The sequence below is a fragment of the Drosophila serrata genome, unplaced genomic scaffold, assembly GCF_035046125.1.
Source record: "Drosophila serrata isolate PLE 108 unplaced genomic scaffold, ASM3504612v1 contig_302, whole genome shotgun sequence".
Lineage (NCBI taxonomy): Eukaryota > Metazoa > Arthropoda > Insecta > Diptera > Drosophilidae > Drosophila > Drosophila serrata.
This window is the reverse complement of record NW_028257200.1, coordinates 2,367,131-2,393,572: the sequence shown is the minus strand read 5'-3', so window position 1 is coordinate 2,393,572 and position 26,442 is coordinate 2,367,131. Positions and strand designations below refer to the sequence as shown.

The window sequence follows — 26,442 nt, the reverse complement described above, 5'->3', positions numbered from 1 at the left end:
CTCTGGGTTTCTGGCGGCTTTCAGCATTGGTTTTGGGTTTCCGCTTGACTTTTATATTTTACCACCTGCCCAAGAAGAGAGCACGGAGCATTCACGAGTAATGGCATGAGCGTGTGCAGGCCGGGTGCCTGGTACCATGTGGTTTATGTTATAATTTTACCCAAAACACCCATTTACCAATTGACCAAGGTGGGGAGGAGGGGAGCAGTGTGGCACAGATAGTCGTAAAATCGGGCAGCATGTAAATATTTGAGAAATGGCCACTAAATGTGATGGAAATACTAAAGTATGGCGAATCAGCTTAAGTTTTTGTTTACAGGGACTGTACTCTTAACTATATTGAAAGTCCTGACAATATATACACAGTAATGTAACATTTTAAAGCTAGAAAAATATAGATTTCTTCATAAGTTGTTTAACTTTAATACTTATAATCAAGTTGTTTACTGTATTGCTAATATAATTTAAATATCTAACCTTTATAGAAATTTACAATTTTCATCCTGTTAGAAAAAGTATAGAAAAGCCTAAGGGCTGTTTTCTTTTTATTTGTGCCATTCAATATAATACACAATTCATCCATACATTTTTAATACACATTTAAATCAATAAATACTTTGATTCTGAACGATAATTGAATCCACAATTGACCTCGACAACACATATAATATATACGTTGGCTGTCAGGCCTGGCCTCCATATTACAAAACCCACTTAAAGAAGATATGCAAAATATTTATTTATACGTTTTGCCATGTCTTCAGTGGCTGTGTTCTCAATAAACGCAATTCCAAGCAATCCACTTGAGGTTTACTGAATATTTTTGCCATTGAGTTCACTAATTGCTGGCCGCCTCCATCGTTGGGGTGTATCCTGTGGGGAGTCGCGTCGAAGATTGAGCATTGATTGTTTCCAATACCGCACAACAAATGTGCCTGTCAAAAATTAATCACTTACACTTAGTCCACATGCACACATTCACATCGTCAAACATCGGCGTGTGTCTAGGCGTGTGTGTAGTCGCATTGAGACAATGTCTGCTACACGCATTTATAATTGAATTTGGCTTTTGTTTTCGCCCTTGTTTTCCACGCTGTCTGTGTGTGGCTGTGTGTCTGTTCAACTTGGCATGTTGGCAATCGATGGCCTGCCGTGGCAACTGGCAGGAGTCTGAAAGCACGCAATTTATTTTCATTTCTCTAATAGACTTATTAGACAGGGACGCCGCCACACGGCTACGAAGGTGGCTGGTAACCGACCAACCCCATTTATATGTGAGTGAATCATGATAAATTATATTTAAATTATATATTTATATATTAGATGTAGCGTTTGAGGTACGTAGGGCTTTTCTTGTTCGTTTTTATCAGCAAAAGTGGGCCAAAAATATCTATATATATTCTATATATTTTAATACCCTGATTATTTTATGTTCTCTGAGAGCCTCTTCCTTCCCACGAATCTGATTTTAGCCGGTAAATCATTAGTGGAACTATCAACAAAATGCTGTAGCTTAGGTGTTTATGTGTCTCGCTGTCTAAATATAATAACACATTTCTTCTTTATCGATTTTTTATTGCATACCAGTCACCGTTTAATGGTCATCACGCATGCAAGCCAAGCGTTTCGAATTCGTTTCGGATCTCAACTTGTGTTGACAATACAAATGGATTTCCAATGATTTATTACCGCATTAAAACGCATTAGAAATGGACGTGGCGAGACAAGTGCAGTGCCCTGGGTTTCGATGGAGGAAGAGCAAGTTAGAATCGGCCGCATTCCTCCCAGGCATTTCTCTATCTGTCTCCGAATTTCTCATCTCTTCCACAGGACATATCCTCGGATTCATTCCCATTGCCATTTTCCTTTCCTTTTCTTTCTTTCATTTTTTTTTTCGGTCTCACTGCGCATTCTGTGGAAATGCATAAAAGTGAGCCATAAGTTTAAAAATTTATAAAATGCGCCATCCCATAACTGTGGAAGAGGACCGACCAGTGGCAGTGGCAATAGTAACTGGAAAGTGGGCGTGGACGGAAGGCGGGTCCGCATTATCAAACGTCTGCTACAAGAAAAATTAAATTAAATTGTAGAGACTCCGCTAGCCAGCAAAATGCAGAAAGAAGACCGGCGGAAGCGAGAGAGCAAACGTATGTTAAAATAGACTTTTGCAGGACGGACAGAGAAATTGAAACTCTGGCTCACTTCAATCCACTCCGCTCTGAGGGTCTTTCTCTCTATCTCTCACTGTGTCGCCCATTATTTGTCACTGAAAGAAAAATTTGATCGAATTGAATTAGTAATACCTAACCGATTGATGCAGCCCATAGAATGCCAAGTCTTTATAACAAGAAATGCTCAACAACTTTGGCCTCAGACAAGTTACTATGTATTTGAAGTATGATAAACCCCAAATTAGGGGGCATTTCCTCCAGTGTTGCCATCTTAGAAGTTGAGTGAATAGTCGATTTGACTATCTGCAATGGCCGAGGCACGGCAAGTACATACTCTCTCTCTCTCCCCAGTTTCGAGTCCAACATCCAACATCGTAATGCAAACTTAATAAGATGTACGCTGTGCATGTCGTCTGTCAGTGGATACACATGCACTATCAGTTCAGACTGCACTGACAGTTAGACAAACAGACATGCCGTCCAAGGCCGTCAGATTGTCAGTCGAAGGGGGGGATCCCCCTGAATCCCATTCACGTCTCAGCGGACAGACGGAACAGGAATCGGTTGCAATGGTTTCCAGCATCTTGTGTTTTTTCTATAAATTATTTCCGTATATATTTGTGATCCGTAAATACTTGATGTTTTAAACCTAAAGTGCAGTTAGTATTATATATTTTTTAGCTCACTCAGTAAAACAGACAGCTTTAACTGCAAAAATCAGGCATGCAGTCATATTCACTACCTTTAATAATCCAAGTTGATCCCTAGTAAGCCTTATACTTAATACTTTTGACGTACCTTGTTGAATCACGACAAAAATCAAGAGACCCCTGTGATTAGTTTGTGAAAACCAATTTCGATGGCATTTTACAAAGGACTCCAAAGTATAAATTTAAATAATCGAGCTTCCCATCTGTTTTACATAAACGTATCCCTCTATTTTGCATCAACCATCAGTTCGTCAACTCCTTGGGTGGGCAAAGGGATGTGCTTTGAGATATTATCTATTAACTGCCATCATGGCAGCCTCCTTCAAGGACCCTCGAAGCCTGCTCATCCGCACCATCTTGTGTTGCGTGACTGCCGGTGAGCCAGGCACATACATATGGGTGGACCTAGGAGAGACAGCAATTAGGGAAACGTCGGGTCCTTCATTACGCTGATCAATGGGGCTCCTCGATGCCACTTATAGACACAGTTCGGAACACGCACAAGCACACATGCGACACTTGGAACAGGAAGTGTTGACTGGCCACAAATCTGCCGACGTCTTGCGGATGAAACTTGGTCTTCTTACTCAGGGTTTACTTGGTAATACTTGCTAATACCCTTTCTAATGGTATTTTTCCTTGATCAACAGCTCTGAACCTAGATATTTATATTAAATTTATTTTTGTGTAGAATCACACTTAACTGTGCTTTATTATATACCAAAATTACATATTAAATGCATTTTCAAATCATTTTTGTTAAGATTATGCGCTGTGTATGGTTGGCAAGGGCATTGTAAGCTTCGGACTTCTTGGAAAGCCTTATTTTCCTGTTTTTTTTTTCTGTGGCCGACGGCACTTGCGGCTTTATTGTTGGCATTGTCTAACATCTTTAGCTAGTTGTCTTTTTTTCCGGCCTGCCACTAAAAAACGGTTATTTACTCTGCCTGAGGCTCTTTAGCTTCAGCTTTAGCTCGGCTTGTCGCACACTCTTTACTTCCTTTGCCACTGCCACTTGCCTCCCCGAGGCATTGGATGTGTCCTCCTTGTTCCCTCTGCGCCTATGTGTGTGTGTGTGTGTGTCTACTTAACACAATAAACACTCAATTTTCGAGCATGTTTTGTTTGGGATTCCATTCAACTATGGCTCAGTCTTGAGGGAAGGTCGGAGCGGTGGCTTCCTCGCAACTTGGCCAAGGAGCCCGCAACTGTTTGCTTGGGCAGTGGGAAACTTTCTGGTTGGCTCCGGCCTATAAATGTATTTGAAGATTGTCAATTGTTGACTGTGGCTGGCGCCAGTCCGCCCCAGCATTTTGATTTGTTTTCAATTGCTTGGCTACTCAAAAAGTTAAAAGTTTGTCGATCATAATCCGGAAAGAAGTTGACACCAAGTTTGATTTGCTTTAAATTACTTGATTTCGCCCATGGCTTTTTCTCATACTTACATATTTCAAGCGTTATGATTCAAGAAAATGATTTCAATTCTGTTGCGTAAGAATACAACGGTATCAAGGACTCCTAATTGGTTTAGTATGTACTACAATAGTTTAAGTTTTTCGACTTTAACATTTAAAGGAAATAGTTCTTAAATATTCAACTCTTGCTGGTTAACACTTTCGTGTTCATGGCATGGAGGGGGTCTAAATTTTCCGGATCTGTTGCTCTCGCTGACCACTGGAAAATGTTACTTTTACTTGCCTCAAGCACAAGGACCTCGGTCCCTGGACAGCCGACCCTTCGCTCGGCCGCCACATTTCTTATCAATCTTAAAAATGCATGAATAATTAAAATATGCAAATTTATGCTTTGTGGGCACTCGTCGATGTCGATGTCGCTGTCGCTCGGTCGGTTCCTTTAAAGTCAAAAACGAGAGTTTGCTTTAAGCATTTTGCTCGGAAATGTTTGCCATGCCAACACCTCCTTTGAGTGACAGTCATATACATTCTTGCGCAGCCTCCACACCCTCCCACAACGTGCTGGTGAAAAACACATTTGCCATCATCTCCTTTGACCAAAGTCAGGGGACGAAAAACAAACAGTTTTTAAAAGAAAAAAACATGGCGCGAAAATGCGCCTTTTGAAATGGACTCGATAAGGCAAACACCTGAGATTCCGGACCCCATTCAGCATCCGAGAACGGGAGGGTCAGTGGCACCGAAAGGCAGACATGATGCAAATAAAGTCCTTTGTGCCGCTGTGCCTTTGTACCTTCTAATGATCTTTATCCTTCCAAGATACACGATACACGAGCACCCCATATGAAAGGGACTCGAGAGTGTGCTGTGCTCGTGCCGTTCCCTGCACCTTTTATTAGCTAATTCATTAAAAGCTGTCCCGGACACCGAGTCAGGGGGTGTCTCTGGTCTGTTACTATGCTCTGGCCGCCAGCCTCTCAGCATTGAACAAATTCGGACTTGGGCGTCAGCTTAATTGAAATGCATGAAAATGTCGCATGAATACAGCAGATGCCAAGACGCGCCGCGCCGTCTGACACCTGCGACCATGGTGTGGATGCTATCCTGCCTCCAACTGGTTTTTGCCCTCTGCTATTGCTAGCCAGCAATGCGATTTCAATTCTATTTTCTTTGACGTAGGAATCACCTGGACATATTTCTATCACAGTTCGATGTCCTATGAAGATGTGCATCAAGTGATGGTCAGCTTTTTCAAAGCAACTTGTATAGTATTTTATTAAAAACAAAATTTGCGATGAAATCCACTCATGTAAAACAACTTTAGCTTAATGGTATCTTAAAGAAAATACATTGATATTTAATTCGATTTATTTCTTCGTAGTGATTCAACATTTCAAGGTATAATTGGTGAAAATAACATTTAAAGCGCTTTAATCATTTTAAAATTGTGGGAATAGTAATCTGAAACTATTTAACATTTTCAAATAATAAAAGTTTAGAAATGATTCAAGAGCTTTACTCCTATTTAGTATTTGTTTGTCTCTGTTTGCAATCATTTATATTTGAAGTCAACTAGAACGCACTATTCCACATTGCTTAATATATGTTGTGCACTTTTATTTTGCAATTTTTTTCGGCACAGTTACAGTTTGTATTGTTTTCCGTGGTTGTATGTCTATTTCATTTTTTAATTGTCGCTCTGATTCACAGGGGCAGAATCTCTTTTTTTTTTGTTATTCATTTGTGAGGAAGTGACACCGCAACAATAAATAAAGCAATGAGACAAGCGGGGAGTGTGGTGATGGGAAAATGACTGAAAATGGCTAGAGACAATATGTGTGATAAAAGGATGAATGTGGAACGGAGGTACATGGGGTATGGGGATCAGGATGTATGCAGGATGATGATGATGATGGCAGCGCCAAATGTCAACAGCATTACTATTGTTGTTTTGCATTTCATGCATTTGTGAAAACGTACGTTTAAGTCCATGCTTGCATTTCTCCGGCTACCTCATTTTTTGTCTGTAGTTTAAAATTTTAATTTCACGGTGAAATCACGTCGACATACCTGGCATTCAGTATCCAGGATGGGGTCCAAACCGAGTTAGAGATGAGAGAAATGAACTGTAGCACTCTTTTTTCTTTTAAATAAAATAACACAAATGACCAGTAGTGGAAAAATCATGGTAAAAATAATATTTTTAATAGGAAAAACTTTCAGTAAAACAATAATTTGCCTATTTATATTGGTTTTTATGATGGTCACAAAATATTCAATGTGATCTTTATATAAAAGAAAGTCACATGGTTCAATTACAGCTTCAAATTTAACAAATATGTTGTACAAAAAACAATATTCGAGTAAATAAAGGGAGGAGTCAAGACGAAACTACCCTTTGCAACCGAGAACCAGGGCCACCAAGAGGATTCTTTAAATGGCATGGCAGCTGGTGCCGGAGACGGTGGCAGCTAGAATCATCCGGATGCTCATTCGCATCTGCATCCTCATTCCCACCTTCCTCTCTTCTCGCTTCGCTTTTGCCAATTGCCGTGGCCACCGACGGATTTAATTGGAAAATGTAAATGAGCTTTGTTCATTTGAAAGATGCAGTTTGGAGAGCGGATGACAGTCGCAGCCGGGAGCACTTGACAGCCACTCCGGGAGGTTTCTTTAAGCTTGTCGCAGAAAGTGAAAGAAGTAAATTGTTGAGGGGAGGAGGGGGGAAACAACAAAACTGAAATTCTTTTAAAGTTAAACCCGGACCCACGTTTCAACAAAAGAAATGCCACAAAAAGAGGGGGAGGTGTAAATTCTGACCTCAACAAAATGCATATGTGCTTAGAAAAAAAGATCTAAGCTTGTCCTTCAGAGAACTTGGTTAATTTTCTAAATAAAAAAATGTATAAAAATACCATAAATATGTATTTAACATAAACATATTTTTCTGGATATACTTTTTTCATATAACAATTTTCAACTTTCTGCCTTAGAATGTATTTAATCTAGATATATGTAGGACTTTAAACTTTATTCTCAGTGTACTTGTGCGTATTTGTGGGTGTGTAGGGACACCATTGTTTGACTTACAAAATGGCACAAAAAAAATACCAACAAAAGCGACTGACGACACAGGCAAGCTCTTTCCCATACAAAAAAAAGGAGCAGAAAATGGCAACTTCCGCATATAAAAGAGTCCGTGTAAAACAATACTTTTCGCGAGTGTGTGTGTGTGCGCACTACGACGCCATATTGTTTGTCCAAAACTCCTAGGCAAAAATACCGCCCCCTCGCCATCCCCTTCTTAAGCTACATATGAACAATTTTCGCTCGCTACTTGTATTTTTTTTTGCAACATAATAATTTTAACCCTTTGTTGATTGCGACTTTTCTCTTCGTTGCAGGCGATAAAACACCCGCAGGCTTTCCGGTTATAACACAAATTCCAGGCACCCGCGTCATTGAAGTGGGTCACACGGTCCTCATGACATGCAAAGCTATCGGCAATCCGGCACCAAACATTTACTGGATTAAGAATCAGACAAAGGTTGATATGAGCAATCCGCGATACTCGCTTAAAGATGGTAAGTTACAATTGCAATGAAAATTAAGCCTGGCTTAAGTGGGTTTTTAAGTGTTTTGGGGTAAAAATAGAAACAAAAGAGATGGGATAAGCAACGTTTTTATTATTTATGAATACGTTATATCCCATGTATTTGGTTATTTTTGTTTTGTACACTTTTTTCCCTTTAAATAAATAGAATTGCAAGATATCTTGAAACATCCTTTCTACAATATTTCATTAAATAATCAACATTTTTAAGATCAAATTAATATTTGCAAACGTTGTTCTCCGAAACTTTTACTGCCTACTTTTGTCTTTAATTTTAAAAAATCCTCACATTTTATGCTATAATTAAGAAAATTGAATACTACGCTAGTTTTATTTTTCAAGACATACGAGAAACGCTTCTCAGAGTAAAAAAATAAGAACAAATACTCACATAAGAACAATACTCACTTTAAAAGTAAGCCTAAGAGTACTTGAAATTATACATATTACCTCCCCATTTGCTCCGTTTTAATTTCAAAAGTGGTTCATTATCTTTAATCTGTTCAACATGTGACAGGCCCCACCCATCCATCGAGTTCTTACCTTTCCGTCCCCAGATTGTCTTCAGGACCTTTTTTGAGCAGGTTCCAGCTTCTTAATTTTTATTTGCGCTTTCTTTCCTACGTTCATTTGAATTTCTTAGGAGTTTACTCACGCTTCAACGCATTTTCTGTTGCAAGTTCTTGGACGCTTAGTTAACGTTTGACTTTTGTCAGCTACCTGCTATGAGCTCCTCCGACTGGCACTCTCAAATTTGTGCAAAGTTTGTCCTTTGAAGCGTAGGCCGAGACCTTTTTCTGCTTACGGAAACTTTCAAAATGTCAACATAATGTCGGCAGGTCCTTTAATCAGGCATCAGCGTCAGAGGATTCACAGCATTTAATAATTAGATGTTCAATGTCAGGTCGCATCGTTAGCGCCGATCTCCGGGCTGCTGTGTCACATCAAATGGCAGACCAAACTAACACAAAAGCTGCCAGTAGCAGCGGCAAGGGCCTCTGGTCATTAGAGGCTCAAATATTGACATTAATATTGACATTAATATGCATTAAAGAGTGCCTTTTGAAACGACATCAATAACGGTCACGTTGACAACCAAATCGGCCGAGTGTCGGGAGTTGAGCGTAGCTGGGGGGCATTATTTCAATTGCCGGGACGCGCTGATCGGACAAATGTTTTTAATGACATGGCCGGCAGGAGGCTTTCGGCCACCCACCACTAGCCAGGCCTTAACAATTGAAACGTGTTGAGCTTGTGCAAAAGAAAACAACGTGGATGACAAAAAACATTGTGCAACGACGTAATCCAGACCTTGCCTATGGGGGCGCGATGCTAATGAAATGGTCGCTTACGCGTAATGACAGCACGCTGAACAATTGGCGGGGGAGGTCCATCAAAAGTATTTTTTCCTCAAATACTCTTAAATATGCCCAGTGGAGTGGTTTTACTTAGAAATGGATAAATGGAGGTCCTTTAGTTATCCTGGGTTTAAGATTACGTTTTATTATTAAGACCTGCTGTGGAATTTAGAAACATACTAAAGGTCATGTTTACTAAACTAGAAATCAAGTAGAAAGAAATACAGCTTAAAGATTTAATTTAATAATGATCATTTTGTACAATAGATTTTCCTCGAAAGCAATTATCCATCAAAAGTATTTTAATCCTCAAATACTCTTAAATATGCCCAGTGGAGTGGTTTTACTTAGAAATGGATAAATGGAGGTCCTTTAGTTATCCTGGGTTTAAGATTACGTTTTATTATTAAGACCTGCTGTGGAATTTAGAAACATACTAAAGGTCATGTTTACTAAACTAGAAATCAAGTAGAAAGAAATACAGCTTAAAGATTTAATTTAATAATGATCATTTAGTACAATAGATTTTCCTCGAAAGCAATTATCCATCAAAAGTATTTTTTCCTCAAATACTCTTAAATATGCCCAGTGGAGTGTTTTTACTTAGAAATGGATAAATGGAGTTCTTTTAGCTATCCTGGGTTATTTAACATTACGTTTTATTACCTGCTGTGAAGTTTAGAAACATACTTAAGGTCATGTTTACTAAACTAGAAATCAAGTAGAAAGAAATACAGCTTAAAGATTTAATTTAATAATAATCATTTAGCCAAATAGATTTTCCTCAAACCCAATTATTCAACTCCTGTAGATAGGCTTCAGTTTCACTTGACCACTTTAAATGGCCAACAAACCAAACTATCCATCGCCCATCCATTGGCCCAGAGCAATGCAAATTAAAAACTGTTTCATGTATTTCCCCAAGGTAAAATTATTTCCACCGTTTCTACGATGGAACCTCATACAAACAAACATTTCCGAGGCATTTGGTTGGTTTTTTTGCATTTTGCTCGCTTTTCATGGCGGAATTGGGGGTCGACTAATTTAGGACAACACGAACCAAAGTGGCCATGTTCGCTTGTGGGCATCGTGGGGATGAGGGGCTGTAGCGGGTTAAATTAGTTTTACGTGGGCCAAAGTAACTTTTTTTTTGTAGCAAAAAAGGAAAAGAATGAGGAGAATGGGAAGTGAGTTTCGGGGAAAGCATACTGCTCGGACTGGCACCATCTTTGGCGCGTTAAACGAAACGTAAAAGTATTTCCGCCAGCTAAATATCCTTTTGGGTGCCCTAAGAGTCCCTTTGCGCCCCTTCCCCTGCTCCACCGTGTGAATGCCTTAAAACGCGCCTTAAATTTATGAAAATAAATATTTCGCCCGAGGTGAGGCTTGGACTCGGACGGGTTTGCTCTATTGTAGACATCCTCGTCCCAGGTCCGCATTCTCAATGACGCCAATGCGGGGTGCCGGCGAGGATATATACTTCTCGTAATAAGTTATTCAAGTCATGTGCCGTTTTATTCAATTAGCACTTTATGGTCCCTTATTGTGCTCCTCCCACACCCAAACGCAGCGGCCTTTTCCTTTGCGCGTTGATTTTTCGGTTATACGGCCGCCGCCTGCTAATTAGAGCCTGCAGGGACACGCGGTGGGTGGTGGTGGCTCTCGGGTGTGGAACGGACCCAGCAGGGATACGTGAGTTATCAAATGAAAAGTAACTTGGCAGTCGTACTTCATTTATTCGCGCCATAATTAAATTATAACTTTATTATTTTAATAAAGCCGTCTGGGGGTGCCTGCAGGTTCCAATGCAAAAGGGCTTACTTCCATTTCTCTCGGGGCCAACACAAATCGCCATTACGGAGTATATACGTTAATGTGATTATTATACACTCCTATACACAAGTAACCCCGAGCCTTTAGTTTATTAAAGCTAAGTAACATAAATAAAAAAGTAATCAAAAGGGCCAGAAAAAAGTATTATTCATAATATTTTTATAACTTAAACTCACAGTAAGAGTATCTATGATATAGATAATTTTCTTGTATTACATTATTAAAATAGGCTGAACCAATTTAATCATTCGACTTCTCTTTAAAATCGACCTTCAAGAAAATTCGAAGAGTCCCTCCATTGGGAAATTAGTTATAGATCAATGTTTGATATTTTTTTTTTAACACTAAGGATTTTAAAGCTTCATAAATAACGAGGAAATGGACATTTCTACATTAATTCATATGAAATATTTCTAAATCATAAACTTCTGTACGTATACAATTGCAGGAATTACTTTAACAATTTTAGTAATATCTGCAACTGCTTTAAAAACTAACTTTTACATTTAAAGAAAAATCAATATGTTCGGTGTAGCATATGGCAAAATGACAACGGTCGCACTTCGTTGCACAAATATATTCATAAATAATTTATTTTAAAATACCTCGTTTCCCGTTGGTAGTTAATTTAGTCCTCAGAGTCAATTCAAAGGGTAGGATAGCCCTAGAACAGCGTTGAGGACAGCGAGCGACCAGCAACGATAATATTGAGTATTATACCTTTATTTTTATTTCGCCAAGTAGTCCCTTAGGGCTTTTGTTCAATAAAAAACATAAAAGAAGGAGTAAAAAAGGCAATGCTGTAGTGAGTGACCACGGTTTATTTTCCGTCTCCTTTATTTTTTTAGAACGGTTCTGCCGCAGCGTCTGGGGAAATTACTTTCTCGGGGTTGAAATTCTTATTTGGAGTGGGGAAAGGGTAGTAAAAAAATGTTGGGTCTTTTTCAAATATCATAATTTGGCTTTTACGCAAAAGAGGCTTATCAGAAATTGGTTTCGCCTGAGCCAATTGTCTTAATGGTTTTGTGTGTGAGCAGATGAACTCAACTCGGTTGAAGTGTCAAGCGAAGGGGGTGTCAGGAAGCAATGGGAACGTTAATGGTTTCCTTTGTTTGATCAGGTGCAAGAGCAGGGTCATGGGACTTTCGGAAACTTAACGACTCGTTTGTGTATAGATATTTGATTTCAATTTTCATTCACTGCTAATATTGAAAAGCCGGACCCGAGTCATGAAGTTTCGAATTGTGTCTTGGCAGTAGTTCAAGACAAGAAATCTAGCTTCAAATGGTTAAGTTAACTATGGTTTTAGGTAAACCCAGAAAACATATTTTTCACTAAAACCCAAATTAAAATTAAGTGGAAGTTTCCTTAAGTGGATACTAAAGTTCAAACTAGCTGAATATTGAGTTTGAACGCTCGCGGGATTGCAGGGACGTAAAACAAGGAATGACGATGAGGCCATATAGCTGCTCAGTAGGTTAACCTTTATGGAGAAAAACTTAAAATCAACTTAGACCCCTCCTTGAGTCGGTTGTACTTAGGCAAAGCTTAGCTTGCAACATCGTTTGCTTTTTTATATGCCATTTTATGCCTTCCTTTGTTCAAAACTTACACGTGGCAACACTGCCACCGTGGCTGCCACCGAAAAGGGGGCAGCAGCTGTGACGGCGCTCTCTACGCTCCAACTCTTTAATTGCTGGGCTCCATCATTACAATCGCCTTGCCACTTGACGTGACCAACCTGTGGGGCAGGGCGAGGAGCTCTGAGGGAAACGCGGGTCTACACGCAATTATTTACTTGAGCCGTAAAACTGTAGTTAAGGCAAGTCAACTTGAAAGCATTTTGGGAAAAGTTTAATGCTTAAATTATGAGCTTCTCCTTGTCACTTGCCCCTGCCGTCTGCCCCTGCCCCTGCCCCTGCCCCTGCCCCTGCCTCCTTAGCCTCAACGAAAGAGTTGACAGTCACTTTTGTTGAAAATGAGACAGTAATTGCCAAAATGTGCATGACTAGAACGGCTTTTCCCAACGGGCGGCTCAAGGGTAATGGAGGCAGGACCCCGCCCCTTCGGTGGGGTCAGTTGGGTTTCTTTTCGGTTGACGATAAGTCGTCGTCACTTGCATTACCAAAATTGAAACTTTGCACACTTTTATGTGGATGAACTTGGGCGAAAGCGGTGGGGGCACGTCGCCCCATAAATGTCACTTTGTAACGACGACAACGACGACGACTACTTAAATTAAGGCATAATTAAATTAATAATCCCATTTGGGCGTGCAGCCAAGCAGTTGAAGCCGTCGCCGAAGCCGTACCCGAAGCCAAAGCCGAGTCAACCGCCTTGGTAACGAAAGTCGCAGGATCGGGACTCGGGTGCGAGGTCCTTGTGCCTTGCCCCTACCTACCGTTGTGTGGCTGTGTGCGCCAGCGGAAGTTGCAGAATATGAAAATGACTGCGCTAGCGGAAGTGCAGCTGTGTGGCGTGCCACATGTGTGCAACGTTTAAACTAACCGCCGCACAGCCCGCAGGCATTGTCTCGGCTCAGTTAGAGCGCGGCCAGAAAGCTTTGGCGGATTTGGAAGCCAGAGCTGCCGGGAGGCCACTTTGGACTTTGGGCAACGATTCCGTCAATTTTTCCGATTGAATTGGTCGCAACTTGGTATGCTGGAATGGAATTGAGAGTTTAAAGTCAGAGATGAAATCCTGTCTTGTTACTTTTTTACTTTAAAGATAAACTGAACAATCCTTTTCCAGTTAATATACATATTATTTAAAAAAAAAGATTATAACTGAGCCAAGAAAGCATTAACTTTAATTCCGAAAGCTTTCCTTTGCTATTTGCCAATAAATACTTTAAAAAAATTAAAGTTTTTATAAATTTTTGAAAATTTTAACGATGTAACACCTTATAAAATTTTTAAATTTTTGAAAAAGTCGATTCTGTAGTTAATGCTGATTAGGAATATATATAATATATAGGGTGGGAAATTATTTCTTCTATGCGTTTCAAGATTCTAACTAAAATTTGAATACTCAGCAAGGGAATAATTTGAGCTGTGCGTATACGTAATTTTTTGGAATTGGATTTTTGGATTTGGTTTTTTTGACCAGACATGACTAGATGAACTCGCCCGTTGATATTGATCAAGAATATATATGGTTTATAGGGTCGGAAACTCCTTCTTTGTGTTATAGGCTTCTGATTGAAATTATAATATGTTTGCAAAGGTATAAAAAGGTTTACTAGTGGTGTCCTGTGAAGTATTTCTTTGAAACATACTTACTCTCCTGTATAACTTTTTTACTAATCTGTATTTTGGTCGCAATACTCTTAGGTTTCCGTTGCCTAGTTTAGATTTGGGTCTGAAACAAAATCCTTATTATTTATTTATTTTATTTACTACTTGTTTTGCATAGAATATTGTTTTAAAGTCAAGATAATCATTATGAAATGTATTCAACAATTTATTTCAAACTTTCACAAAACCATATATGTAAATTTGGGTTTTCAAAACGCCATCATTGTTGCCAAAATAATATATTTGTTAGATTAAGATCTGCAACATATGTTAAAATAACTTAGTAGTGTGGCTCTTTGGCAGTCAATGTTTAAAGTCGTCGATTATTTACAAAAAATGTTTCAACATTTAATAGTTGTTGTTTAAATGGTCCAGCGATTTGTAAACAATGGCCCAGACACCAGGCTGTGCAGGAAGCGCAACAAGCGTAATAAATATTCAGCTATACGGGCTAAATAGTATGCAATAAATTTCACAACAATCAACTTTGATGCATGTTGTAGGTGAGCGCTGGTAACCATAAAAAAATAAGCTCACGTCGCCCTTAGTCCCAACAATAAAAAACAAAAACAAAAAATAAAAAACAAAAAACACAATACATACATCACAAAAGCCATCCAGCTGCAAATGGCTGTGCACTAAAAACCGCGCAACAATCTCTCCAGCATACATCATTTTTAGTCAGTGTGTTCTTTTATTTTGTTGCCTTTTCCGCTTGTATCAAATACAGAATAGAATGAACCCCATAATACAAGGGAAAGGTAAATAAAACAAGAACGTTAGCAATACTGGGGCATAGAACTCGTTGAACAATATACAGAATATACATAGCAAGCCTGCCAATTTTTTGTGTTTTGAACAGTTTTGAACAACAACTCTGAACGCATATTGTCATGCCTGATCAGGTTTCTATAAATCCAAAGGGAATATATAGAACTAAAGTCATTATTTAAAATTAAAGTGTTCAGTCTGAAAATTCTTTCTCACTAAAGGCATTAAATTTGATTAATTAAATATACTAAGTATTTAAAGTTTTAGTACTACTTAATGGTATATAACTTTCTTGTTTTATTGAAATACTTAGTGAAATTTAAAGCTTTTCGCTTAAAAATATCGTACCGTAGTTTATTAAATGATGAGTAAAATTCTGTAAAATAAGCTTTCCGTTTAAGCCTGATCAATATTAACTGCTTATATATGCACAAAATGATGCAATAAATAATTAAACGATAATATTACGTACGAGAAAGTCTCTTGTTTCGCAAATTAATTGTCATAATTCACGCATATTTTAAATTTAAACTTTTACAATATTTGTGTGCGTTGTGTGTGTGGATTGAATCCAGGTGGCTCATTAATTGTCCGAGAGAGAAAATTGAATATCGAACTCAATGTGATTAATTACGGGCATACGCCCATATGTAGAAACGAATAACAATTTGACATATTTGGATGTTTAAGCGTTTAGAAATGCAATAACATATATTTTTGGCTTCTCCTTCAATTTAATATTAAGTCAATTTCGTGGGCGACAACTTTAGTAATTTAAATAATTGTAAGTTTAAAGCTAGAAGCTTTAAACGCTCTGTGACAATGACAAAGTAGGAGTTGATTTTACATAAATTTCACATTGTCTACTCATCGGTGTCTCATGTTTCATTGTTTATTAGTCATATAAATATTATGCAAAAGTCACTTTCTACCCCTAATATCAAAACACTCCACCGTTTGTGTCGTTCACATTAGCGTAATACGCCGGAAAAGTGAGCCTCTATACTTTATACTGTGTCTGGATTTTACGCTGCTGAAAGATTGCAACGGGGGTTGGCGACTTGTCGTAAAATTTATATAGCTTTTAAAATCATATAAAAAGTGTTAATTTTCCATGTGTTGCTTCTCTCGCAGAGGAGCATCCTGAAGTGGATGGGATGGATTCCGTCCATAAAAGCAAGGTGAATTGGGAACATTTTTATGGGGCAATGAGGATAATGTGTGGGTTGCCTATTAAAGTGATGTGAGATAAACAAACATCATTTGACTTTCAAATTTATTGATAAATCTAAGATCTTACGACTCGATTACGGGTAAGCCCGGGTCCCCCATAACCCTAAGGTACATCATAAAAGAGCGCAACACGTAAAGGTTTTTTGCTATATAAACAGGAACAGAATATATTCAATATTGTAATGCGTTCAAGGTTCCCCTAGGCTGTACATATTAGTAGAAACTTAACCTTACAGAGGAAAAAGAGTCAAGAGTCATCACATTCCAAAGAAAAAGTCAAGTTTTGTTATTTTGATTATTTATTTGATTTATTATTTCTTTAACTATTTATTTACATTAAATTATATTAGTAGCAAACTAAAATAAATGTATCTATGCTATCCTAATGGCATCCACACTCTTTAGCCACTGACTTCTGATATTTGGTCAGGTCGATGATGTCCTCGTTGAGGTACCTCAGAATGGTGATGGCACCCAAAACCGTGGGCACACAGCAGGGCTTGGGCAGATGCGGCTGCTTGAGGTGCATCAGGGTTTGGACTATCGCATGGTTTGTGGCATTCATTTTCGTGCCCAGTGGAAAATTGCAACCGCCACCACAGAAGTAAGCCTCGAACTTTTTCGGAGCAATTACCCAGTTGTGCATTTGTAGCTCCTTGAAGTCCACCGTAAAGTTAAGACGTTCGCAGGCCTGTGGTGGTTTGTACAAGTCAACGGGCGGCGGTGGTGGGTGAACTGGGCTGTTACTCCGACGCTTCTGCAGTTCCCTCTTAAATCGAAGTTTCTGAATCTTTACCAGGAGTTCGGGCCCATTGAAATAACCCACTATGAAGGGCTCCAGGCTAGAGCGAGTCGCCTGGTTAGCCAGTCCGGCCGCAAAGGCGCTCATTTGAGAGTCGCCAATTGAGATTCTTAAACTCTTTCGTTGTCCATTCTTGAGCAGCCACGTTCGCAGGGTTTCGGTTAAAGTGAACTCTAACCAACCCCGGTGGTCAGATGTGGTGTTCACTGAGCCCAGTATCCGGTAGGAGAAATCCTGGCGGTTGTCCAGTCTTCTGTAGACAGAGACCGTGAAGTTATCTTTCCTCTCGAACAAACTGGGATGTTTGTATATCCTTAAGGCGGCATGAACCAAAGACAAATCTGCTGGAACATCGTTCGTATTGAAGGTTATGTGGAGATCCAGATCGTTTTCCAACGGGGCCAGTGGTTTCACGCGACTCGAAAAAGTCAAAATGGAATTGCAGTTGGCAATTTCCTGGCGATCCTCCTCGGAAATCAAAATGTCGTCTTCTAGCGAGCGTTTGTGTCGTTGATGCAGGACCTCCTTGGGCTCCTGGTCCTCGCTGATCTCATTGTAGACTTCCAGAAGAAACTTTGAGGCTGCGTTATTTATATTGGGCTGTGCCTGTCGTCTCGGTCGATCACCCAAATCCAATAAGTCAATCATTTCCATTTGTTGGCTGAGCGGACGATCTGAATAGGCTGGCAGCTCGGCATTATTATTTGAGGTTATATAAGTTGTGCATCCGACTATATATATTAGAATCGTTAACAAAAGCGCAGTGAACAGCATCATGGTATTTTCTCAACAAGAATTAGAATTGCACTGATATTGAAACTCTAGAACTTGCGTCTTATAAGGCGTTTCAGGTAGTGTGGGTCTTAAAAATAATAATCTCTTTGACAAAAGGTATTTTATTAAGAAGGCTCCTTGAGAAAAGGGTTGAGGTTTTTCCACACTAGATTAACCTGCTCAGGTAGCTTTCTCAAAAGAACATATAATTTGTTTTTTTTTACCTAAAAGATACCTAATGTACGCCTTTAAATTGAATAAAAACTAGCATAGAAGCGTTTTCCGATTGAAAATTGATGCTTTTTTCGCTTAGTTATGGCCGATTTTCATAGAAAGGATATAGAATTTTCGGGTTCCCTTTCCTGTTTAGAATACAAATCGAACGTAACGTTTTTGCAACATCTAAGTTAATGTTATCTAACAAAATAAAGTTACTTTTCTTAACGATGAACTAACGAAAACATTTTTATCTGTTCTTTAAAGGATTCCTGCAAATTGAAAACAGCCGGGAAGAGGATCAAGGAAAGTACGAGTGTGTGGCTGAGAATTCCGTTGGCACCGAACACTCCAAGGCAACCAACTTGTACGTGAAAGTTCGCCGTGTTCCTCCCACTTTCTCCCGCCCACCAGAGCCTATTAACGAGGTAATGCTTGGCTCCAATCTGAATCTATCCTGCATAGCTGTCGGGTCGCCCATGCCGCATGTCAAATGGATGAAGGGTGAGTATTTTTTGATAGTTAACAAAAGTCTTGATCAAGCTAAAATTATTGGTTTCAACTTTATTTCTCTTTAGGCTCTGAGGATCTTACACCTGAGAATGAAATGCCAATAGGACGAAATGTCTTGCAACTGATAAATATTCAGGAGAGCGCCAACTACACTTGCATAGCCGCTTCCACTCTGGGGCAACTCGATTCCGTTTCGGTGGTTAAGGTTCAATGTAAGTATAGGATACATTTAAAATGATGCACTGTTAATTTTTTTCTACCATTTACCATTCATAGCCCTACCAACGGCACCCACCGATGTGCAAATTTCCGAGGTGACCGCCACTTCGGTGCGACTGGAGTGGTCATACAAGGGTCCCGAGGACTTGCAGTATTATGTGATTCAGTACAAGCCGAAGAACGCCAACCAGGCCTTCAGCGAGATAAGCGGTATCATCACCATGTACTACGTGGTCCGTGCATTGAGTCCCTATACGGAGTACGAGTTCTACGTGATAGCCGTGAACAACATCGGACGTGGCCCGCCCTCGGCACCAGCGACCTGTACCACCGGTGAGACAAGTGAGTATCGCGGATGAGGTGCCCCCGGGAAGGTCATTTAACTAACTGCCTGCTTCTCCATTCCGTCTTTCCGTCTCTCACATGCTGCACAAAAGGATTTTTAACCAATTTCATTTTGAATTTAGGAGCTACTCCTTTAGATCCCTTTTTATTTTGCCTCGGTCCGTTATGTCGGCAATGGTACTAACCCCTTTTCCAAATTGTCTATCCCTCCGCTCTCTCTCGTTCTGAATCTCGTCATCCATGCGTATGCCTGCTCAGGCGATTTCTCATTCGGTGGCACAAGTAAGTATCCTAGGCAAACAAAATTTTATGGTTGGCCAAAAAAATTGCCAAAACAATTTCAATAACAATTGTGTTGAGCAAGAGGAAATCGCAGACCCAAAGGAATGTAAAAAAGCACAAAAGAGATGGCAAGGAAATAACAAGTAGATAGATATAATCAAAGGTAAATGCAATGTTACCAAAATCGTTGCATACGCAGCTGCGTTCCACAAACACAAGTATCTCGCGTATTGTCTGACGTATGCTTATGTATGTGTGTGTGGGTGAAGGAAGCTGCCACGCCCCCACTCCCAGGATGTTATAAAGTTTGCATTGTTATGCGCTTCTATGAGTATGTCTGCATCTAGGTTTAAGTCCTGCCAGTTCCCTGGGTAATTTTGCTTTTGTCTGATTTTATACTTCCACGCATTATTATGAACTGATTTCTGATTTTGAAATTATTGCAAAAAATCGTGAAAAGCTTCGTTAAAATTTAATCAACTTAATCTCTTGTTCTTCCCCGAGAATAAATTTAATTCTCAAACCGAACACACTTCTTAAAAAAACTTAGTAGTTGCTTCTAGTGCTCCATTGTTTATTTATATTTAACTGAGCATATTAATTTCTTTATTAATTATTAATATATCCTTATTTTTACTTCCAAAGGAATGGTTATTTTGATAGAGTATTCGTTATTCACTCTTCATAGGTAGTCCCATATTTATTTTTTTATGCACAGCAGCAGCTGCAACTGCAGTTCGTACAAAAGAGCCAGCAGCGTGTCGCACAAATGTTGAAAACTTTTATTGCCGCAATTATACTTATCGCTTGCCCAATATCGTTTCGAAATAATATCTCGATGGCAACGTTTACGGTCGGGCAGCAGAAGGCTGTGGCTATTGAGTCAGGCAGAATGCCACCCAGCAGACTGGCGTCAGCAGGTCAAAGCAAAGCTTAACACGTGTCATTGGCTTAGGTAGCAGATTTCTTTACAGTGTGTAAAACAGTATCTGAAGCACCTGTGCCCCCATACACAGGCAGCACATGACAGATTATATAGTGGGATTATCTCACAGCATGCTAAATTCTTGCATAGATGCAACTTTACTTTCTATAAAGTACTAACTGACCTGCTGTTAATGTTTAGATATGCTGATTGGCACCTTTTAAATGTTTAAATTATCCAATACGTCAAATTTTGATGGTTTTAGTTTCTACGGGAAGAGAACCTTCAAAAACTATATCAAATATTTGATATAATCAAAATCAAGACTTTAATAATACAGAATTCAAGACCTTCAACTCTAGAAGAGCCGTGAACTTTTATCTGTACTTTAAAGGCACTTGAATTAAATTTTTTGTGTGTGCAAGAAGTAGGCGTGCATGCAAGGAATACATACTATTAATGGAGCATATCCGTATGTAATGTATCTACCCTGAAATGCAGCTAACGTGGTAACGTGGGCGTAGAGAAGCCCACACACACTCAAGTGCCATGGGGAAATTTTTGCCTGAATCTGAATCTATTGGTGAGCGTGTGAGCGGTGAGCGGTGAGCGGTGAGCGGTGAGCGGTGAGCGGTGAGCGGTGAGCGGTGAGCGGTGAGCAGTGAGTGTGAGCTGCATGCAAATCTTGGCTATAACAAGCAATGGACCACACGAACGAGGGCAGGCGTATCAGCCACATCCGGGAGGAGCACTTGTGTAACAGATGAGATGACTGCGATATAAATTGTGGATAAAACTGCTATACCGTTTGTGAATATTGCAGTAAAATTGTGAGAAATTGGAATTTATCGATTGCCCATTAACCAAACGAGTTACGAATTGGTTACACACACATACACATACTTTCCTACTTGCAGCCATAATGCAAATTGAGTGAAAGACGTTCCACACTAATTGCTATTCAAAACGAGCCTGGAATGTTGGGTGCGGTGTGGGTGAGGGGCCAGCTGCCAAGGATGCCCACCGTTGATTTGTGGCTGGCAATGCAGTTGACCGACAAATTTTTGATCGTGCGAATGCATTGCGCCAAATTGCGAATAGCTAGATTCATACTTCCTGAGGGCGGGCTGGGAAGAGCATTGTTGTGGCGCACAAAAATCAGTTTATAAATGCAAAATTCTCACTATAACCGCCTCCAGGCTTCAACGCGCCGAAACAATTTCCTCAATTTTCCCCGGAAATGCAGCATCCGCCCCTCGGCCGCTCTGCCTGGCCAGCTCTATCCATAAAACGACACGAAATACGCATCTCCAGCAGCAAAAGCAGCAGCTAAAACAACAGCCAGCCAACCAACCAATGGTTCATTCGAAAAACAAATTGTGATGGATGGGGATTGTTTGCTTTGCAAAACATTTGTGCTGCCCTAATGGCATATAGCCGTCCCGTCAAAAAATACTCCTCCTTTTGTGCCTCTGCAGTTGATCGATAATTCCATTTATTCGCCATTGTGTTGCCTTACAAAATAAGTTGAAATAAGTTAACAAATGTAGAGTTATTTAAGCTGCAAAGCAAAGAAAACACTTTTGTGGGGTAAAATAAATTTAAATGCAGTTTACGTATATAATTTAACTAAAGAGATTGATTAAAGTATCTTATAAATGTCTGGTATTAACTGCCAATTTTCTTCACAGCAAGAATTAATCCTTTATATTGTGAACATATTTATATGTTTTGAAATATTTAAATGTTAAAGGTGACATGTTCAAAATAATGGTCGGTATAGCTTAGGATTGAAAAAATGAGGAAAATATTTACAAAGTTAAAATTGGTTCAGATAATTGGAAATGCTTTTAAAATGCAACTAATTGAACAATTCTTTGGCAATTCAGATACTCACCTTTGTTCTCTGTCTTTCTCTCTCAGAAATGGAAAGTGCGCCACGTAATGTTCAAGTGCGGACGTTGAGCTCGTCCACCATGGTTATTACCTGGGAACCTCCAGAAACGCCCAATGGACAAGTGACCGTAAGTAAAGAAGCTAGCAAAATACAATCCATAGTAAATCTGAAGTCAAAATTACTTGATTAGGATTCCCTATATATATATAGATAACAATGACATTAATTACATTTTGTAACTCAAAAACACAGGGCTATAAGGTGTACTATACGACCAACTCGAATCAACCGGAGGCCTCGTGGAACTCACAGATGGTGGACAACAGTGAACTGACGACAGTATCGGAGCTAACACCCCATGCCATCTATACGGTTCGGGTCCAGGCCTACACCTCCATGGGAGCCGGTCCAATGTCCACGCCGGTCCAGGTGAAGGCGCAACAAGGTAGGCTAAGCCAAATTGATTGGGCAATCAGCTTCAATTAGGCACTTGACACACACATACGGGCAGGCACACGCACACGCACCCATTGCATTTTGAAACGAGCAGAATTCGCAATTTAATTGCTCAACTCAACTCAATCGGGCCACATACATAGATCACACCAATTATTTAATTATAGTACAAAATGTCAGGCGAAACGTGTACGTATGTACGTTCAATGAAATATTTATCTGAGCTCATGCAGAAACAACATTTGATGTTGATGCCTGTGTGCGTGTAGAGCAGATATTCATTAACTGCTGGCAATCAGTGAGTAGATGCAAATGCATTAGACTGTGTACTCGGGGCTTAAGTGGGGGACTACCTGCTGCTACCTGCTGTGTGGTGTGGCCTATTAAGCAGCTTTAAGTCGTACAATAAATAACAACAAAAGGGGACTCAACTTTGAACTGCTTCGACTTATTACCTGAGGTTATGTAAGCTGGAAATGGCCACTTCCATTTGGGGTCAGGCGGTGATGTCTTGTTGCCATTGCTGCCTTATTCAATTGACCTGCAAGTCTCTGATAGACAAAACCATAGATAAGACAAGTGACAGCATCGAAAATTGTATCGGATTCTTCATTAAAACTTTTAACTTCAAAGCGGCGATGACAGGCTCTCGGGGCTGGGGGGTTCCCCGGGGACTAGAAATAATTTTAAAATTGATAATCATTTTCTCTGTTGGGCTTCCCCTGTCGGCTTTGCGGTGAGCGCTCAGCTCAAATATTCATGCATAGAAAGGGGGTTGGGATGGACACATGTCAATCAATTTCATGCAAAACCAATATGAATTCAAAATGCTGATGCAGCGATTGCTGTGCCGTGCTGTGCTGTGCGTGTCTCACCTCATCAATATCGTGCAGCATTCGGAATTGGATACCGATTCGCAATCGCTATCGAAATCATCGGCATACAAACAAATGCCCACATTGATTTGTTTGTATTTTATTTAATTTCCGTAATTTCCGTTTCATTATTACCAAACCAAAACCGAAACCAAAACCAAATGCAATTCCCCAACGTCGCCATCGCACCGACACACCAACCCTCGAATATGAAATACGGATATGTCTACAAAGGTGTGCCATCACAACCGAGCAATTTCCGGGCCACCGATATCGGCGAGACCGCAGTCACACTGCAATGGACGAAGCCGACTCATTCCAGCGAGAATATCGTACACTACGAGCTCTACTGGAATGACACATACGCCAATCAGGCCCATCACAAGTGAGTTGAAATCCAAAACTACACAAAAGCCCAATCCTGATTTGCCATCTGTTTAGACGCATTTCCAACTCGGAGGCATATACGCTGGACGGCCTGTATCCTGACACGCTGTACTATATCTGGCTGGCAGCCCGATCCCAGCGGGGCGAGGGGGCGACCACACCGCCCATACCCGTTCGCACCAAGCAATATGGTAAGTTAGCCAGGCCGCAGCCGATTTCACTAACTCTCTAAGTTAAGTCGAACCGCCGTAGTTGTACGAGTTTCCATAGATCTAAGAACAATGTGCAATTTATATATTTGGTTTTGAAGCCTCCACATACATATATATATATATTTGATATATTAACAACTATACATAAACATGGTACCTAAACATTGTAGTTGATTATTCAGATTCAGTTCTGTTGCCAAAAACCAAACCATACCAAAATGTCTGAGTGTGATATTGAGCTCTACTGAGTAATGCTTTCGTGGAAAAAGGTAAAGAGTGTCCAATTGTAGTGAATAAATGATATCGGATGAGTGTGATTCGAGTGAACGATTATGCACCTATTCTCTTACACCATTACTACTTATATCTAAGTCGATATATACATATTTATATATATATATATTGTTTGATATGTAATTGTTCTGGTTCCTTGCAAGTTATCCATAAGTTTTAGTAGTTGCCGATTACACTATTTATGACACTAAATACACTATATACCATATACTCTCATAGTTAGTTATTACAAAACAAGACATATACATAGCTTACACCTAAACAAATCCTTATACAAAAATATACATAGAAAATAAGACATTTACCATTACACGAACATATTTTCCAAAGGGTATCGAACCTTGGAGTTCAACAGATCGCAATAATTATTAAATGTTGTTATAATTTTCTAATTATTCTATATAGATATTATAATACTTTGTACAAAGTTATCCATGACAAATTTAATTTGTAGATTTTGTTTGTTTATGGATCTCTCTGACTCTTGTTAAACATTTTGCGATCTGTTTGAGCAATCCAATTACAGACCGAAATTCATTGAACATTAACTAGCAAACAGTCCACCAGCCTCACCACACCACAGAATAGGAACCCATAAAAGCCCATAAACAACGAAAACCTACAATTTACCAAATATGTATGCCTTTTTTAGTTGAAAACTAAATTTCATAATGCAATGCAAAACAGATGAGAAAAAAAACCAAGCTATTGCCCTTTTCAGTTTGCGTGTGTGTTTTGCAATGCTCGATTTTGTTCCATTTATCATTTGTGGCTCTGCGAGTGTAAAACCATGTAAATTATGCGAAAACTATTTCCAAACTAAGACCTCAATTTAATTTAAATTTATTTAGCAATATTTAGCAACTTTGCACACTGCACTTTGCACCATAAGCACTTTGACCACATAACCAAAACCAAATATCACTTATGTAAATTCTCTCTGTCATCCAAAGTGTCTTACAAATGGATTTTGAATGATATTTTAATACACGGACGCGAAGACAATTTCCGAAAGTGCAAAGTTCTTGTCTGTGCAAGAAATATATATGTGTATAACTTTTAGTTACTATTTTTGCACGATTGTTTATTCGCATAGTTATGATGCAAACTTCGAGGAGTAAAAGTAAGCATGTTACTTTGGAAATGCTTAATTCCTAGATGTTCAGTTTGATTGTCTTTAAATGTTATTTCCACCTTGGGTTGCTCAAAGTTAAATTAGCTAATTATTTCCATAATAGATTCTTTGTTTTCACATACATTCTTTTCTTTGGCCTTTTCGCAGTTTATTAATATGTGTATATGTATTTTAAGAAAATTTCCTATGGTTTATGCAAATTATTATATTAATTTCTTGTTGAATGTACATGTTGTATGTATGTATGTCTAGTTGAATCAACTTTCTAAGCTAAGCTTGACTTGGATTTTATTTATTTTGTAGATATGTATTTGGATTTGGATATTTTTCAGCCCAAAAAGTCAAAAAATATGCACAAATTATTGACAAGTGAAAAAATAAAAGGAGTCAACCTTATTTGCATAAACCATTGGATCTGTGTCTTGACATTTGATTTATTTTGATATTTACATACCTATATGCCTTTATAAACCATATTGTTCTGTTTGATTTTAATATCATTTTGCTTTCCGAACTTTTCGTTTCATGTTACCAATTATTTTGGGTTTGACATTTATTTTGTAATCTGGCTAATTGCTGAACGCTATGGAAAAAAAACAAAAAAACCAACTCATACCACCAAAACCTTGGCTATGCATCAACAACAATGAACATCAATGAACACCTAATAAAACCAACAAAACAAAAAATCAAAATGCACACACAAATAC

General features: G+C 39.2%; 2 protein-coding genes across 16 annotated transcripts in view; one reads left to right on the top strand and one right to left on the bottom strand.

Annotated features, from left to right (window-relative positions):
- Lar (tyrosine-protein phosphatase Lar) overlaps positions 1–26,442 on the top strand; it is a 110,999-nt gene that overhangs the window by 71,754 nt on the left and 12,803 nt on the right. For 8 of the 15 annotated variants that reach the window (XM_086837374.1, XM_086837367.1, XM_086837364.1 and 5 more), the window contains 9 exons: positions 7,701–7,880; positions 18,460–18,696; positions 18,771–18,917; positions 18,982–19,257; positions 19,528–19,551; positions 22,400–22,500; positions 22,626–22,818; positions 23,939–24,089; positions 24,146–24,282. In XM_086837374.1, the coding sequence (XP_086693500.1) occupies positions 7,701–7,880; positions 18,460–18,696; positions 18,771–18,917; positions 18,982–19,257; positions 19,528–19,551; positions 22,400–22,500; positions 22,626–22,818; positions 23,939–24,089; positions 24,146–24,282 (1,446 nt within the window). Of the gene's footprint in view, positions 1–7,700; positions 7,881–18,459; positions 18,697–18,770; positions 18,918–18,981; positions 19,267–19,527; positions 19,552–22,399; positions 22,501–22,625; positions 22,819–23,938; positions 24,090–24,145; positions 24,283–26,442 lie in introns of all 15 variants that reach the window. The other 7 variants (XM_086837376.1, XM_086837370.1, XM_086837377.1 and 4 more) reach the window with 1 other exon arrangement.
- On the bottom strand, positions 14,780–18,019 carry scw (screw). The gene has a single exon (XM_020949044.2). It carries the CDS (start codon positions 17,977–17,979, stop codon positions 16,783–16,785), a length of 1,197 nt encoding a protein of 398 aa, XP_020804703.2. The 5' UTR covers positions 17,980–18,019; the 3' UTR covers positions 14,780–16,782.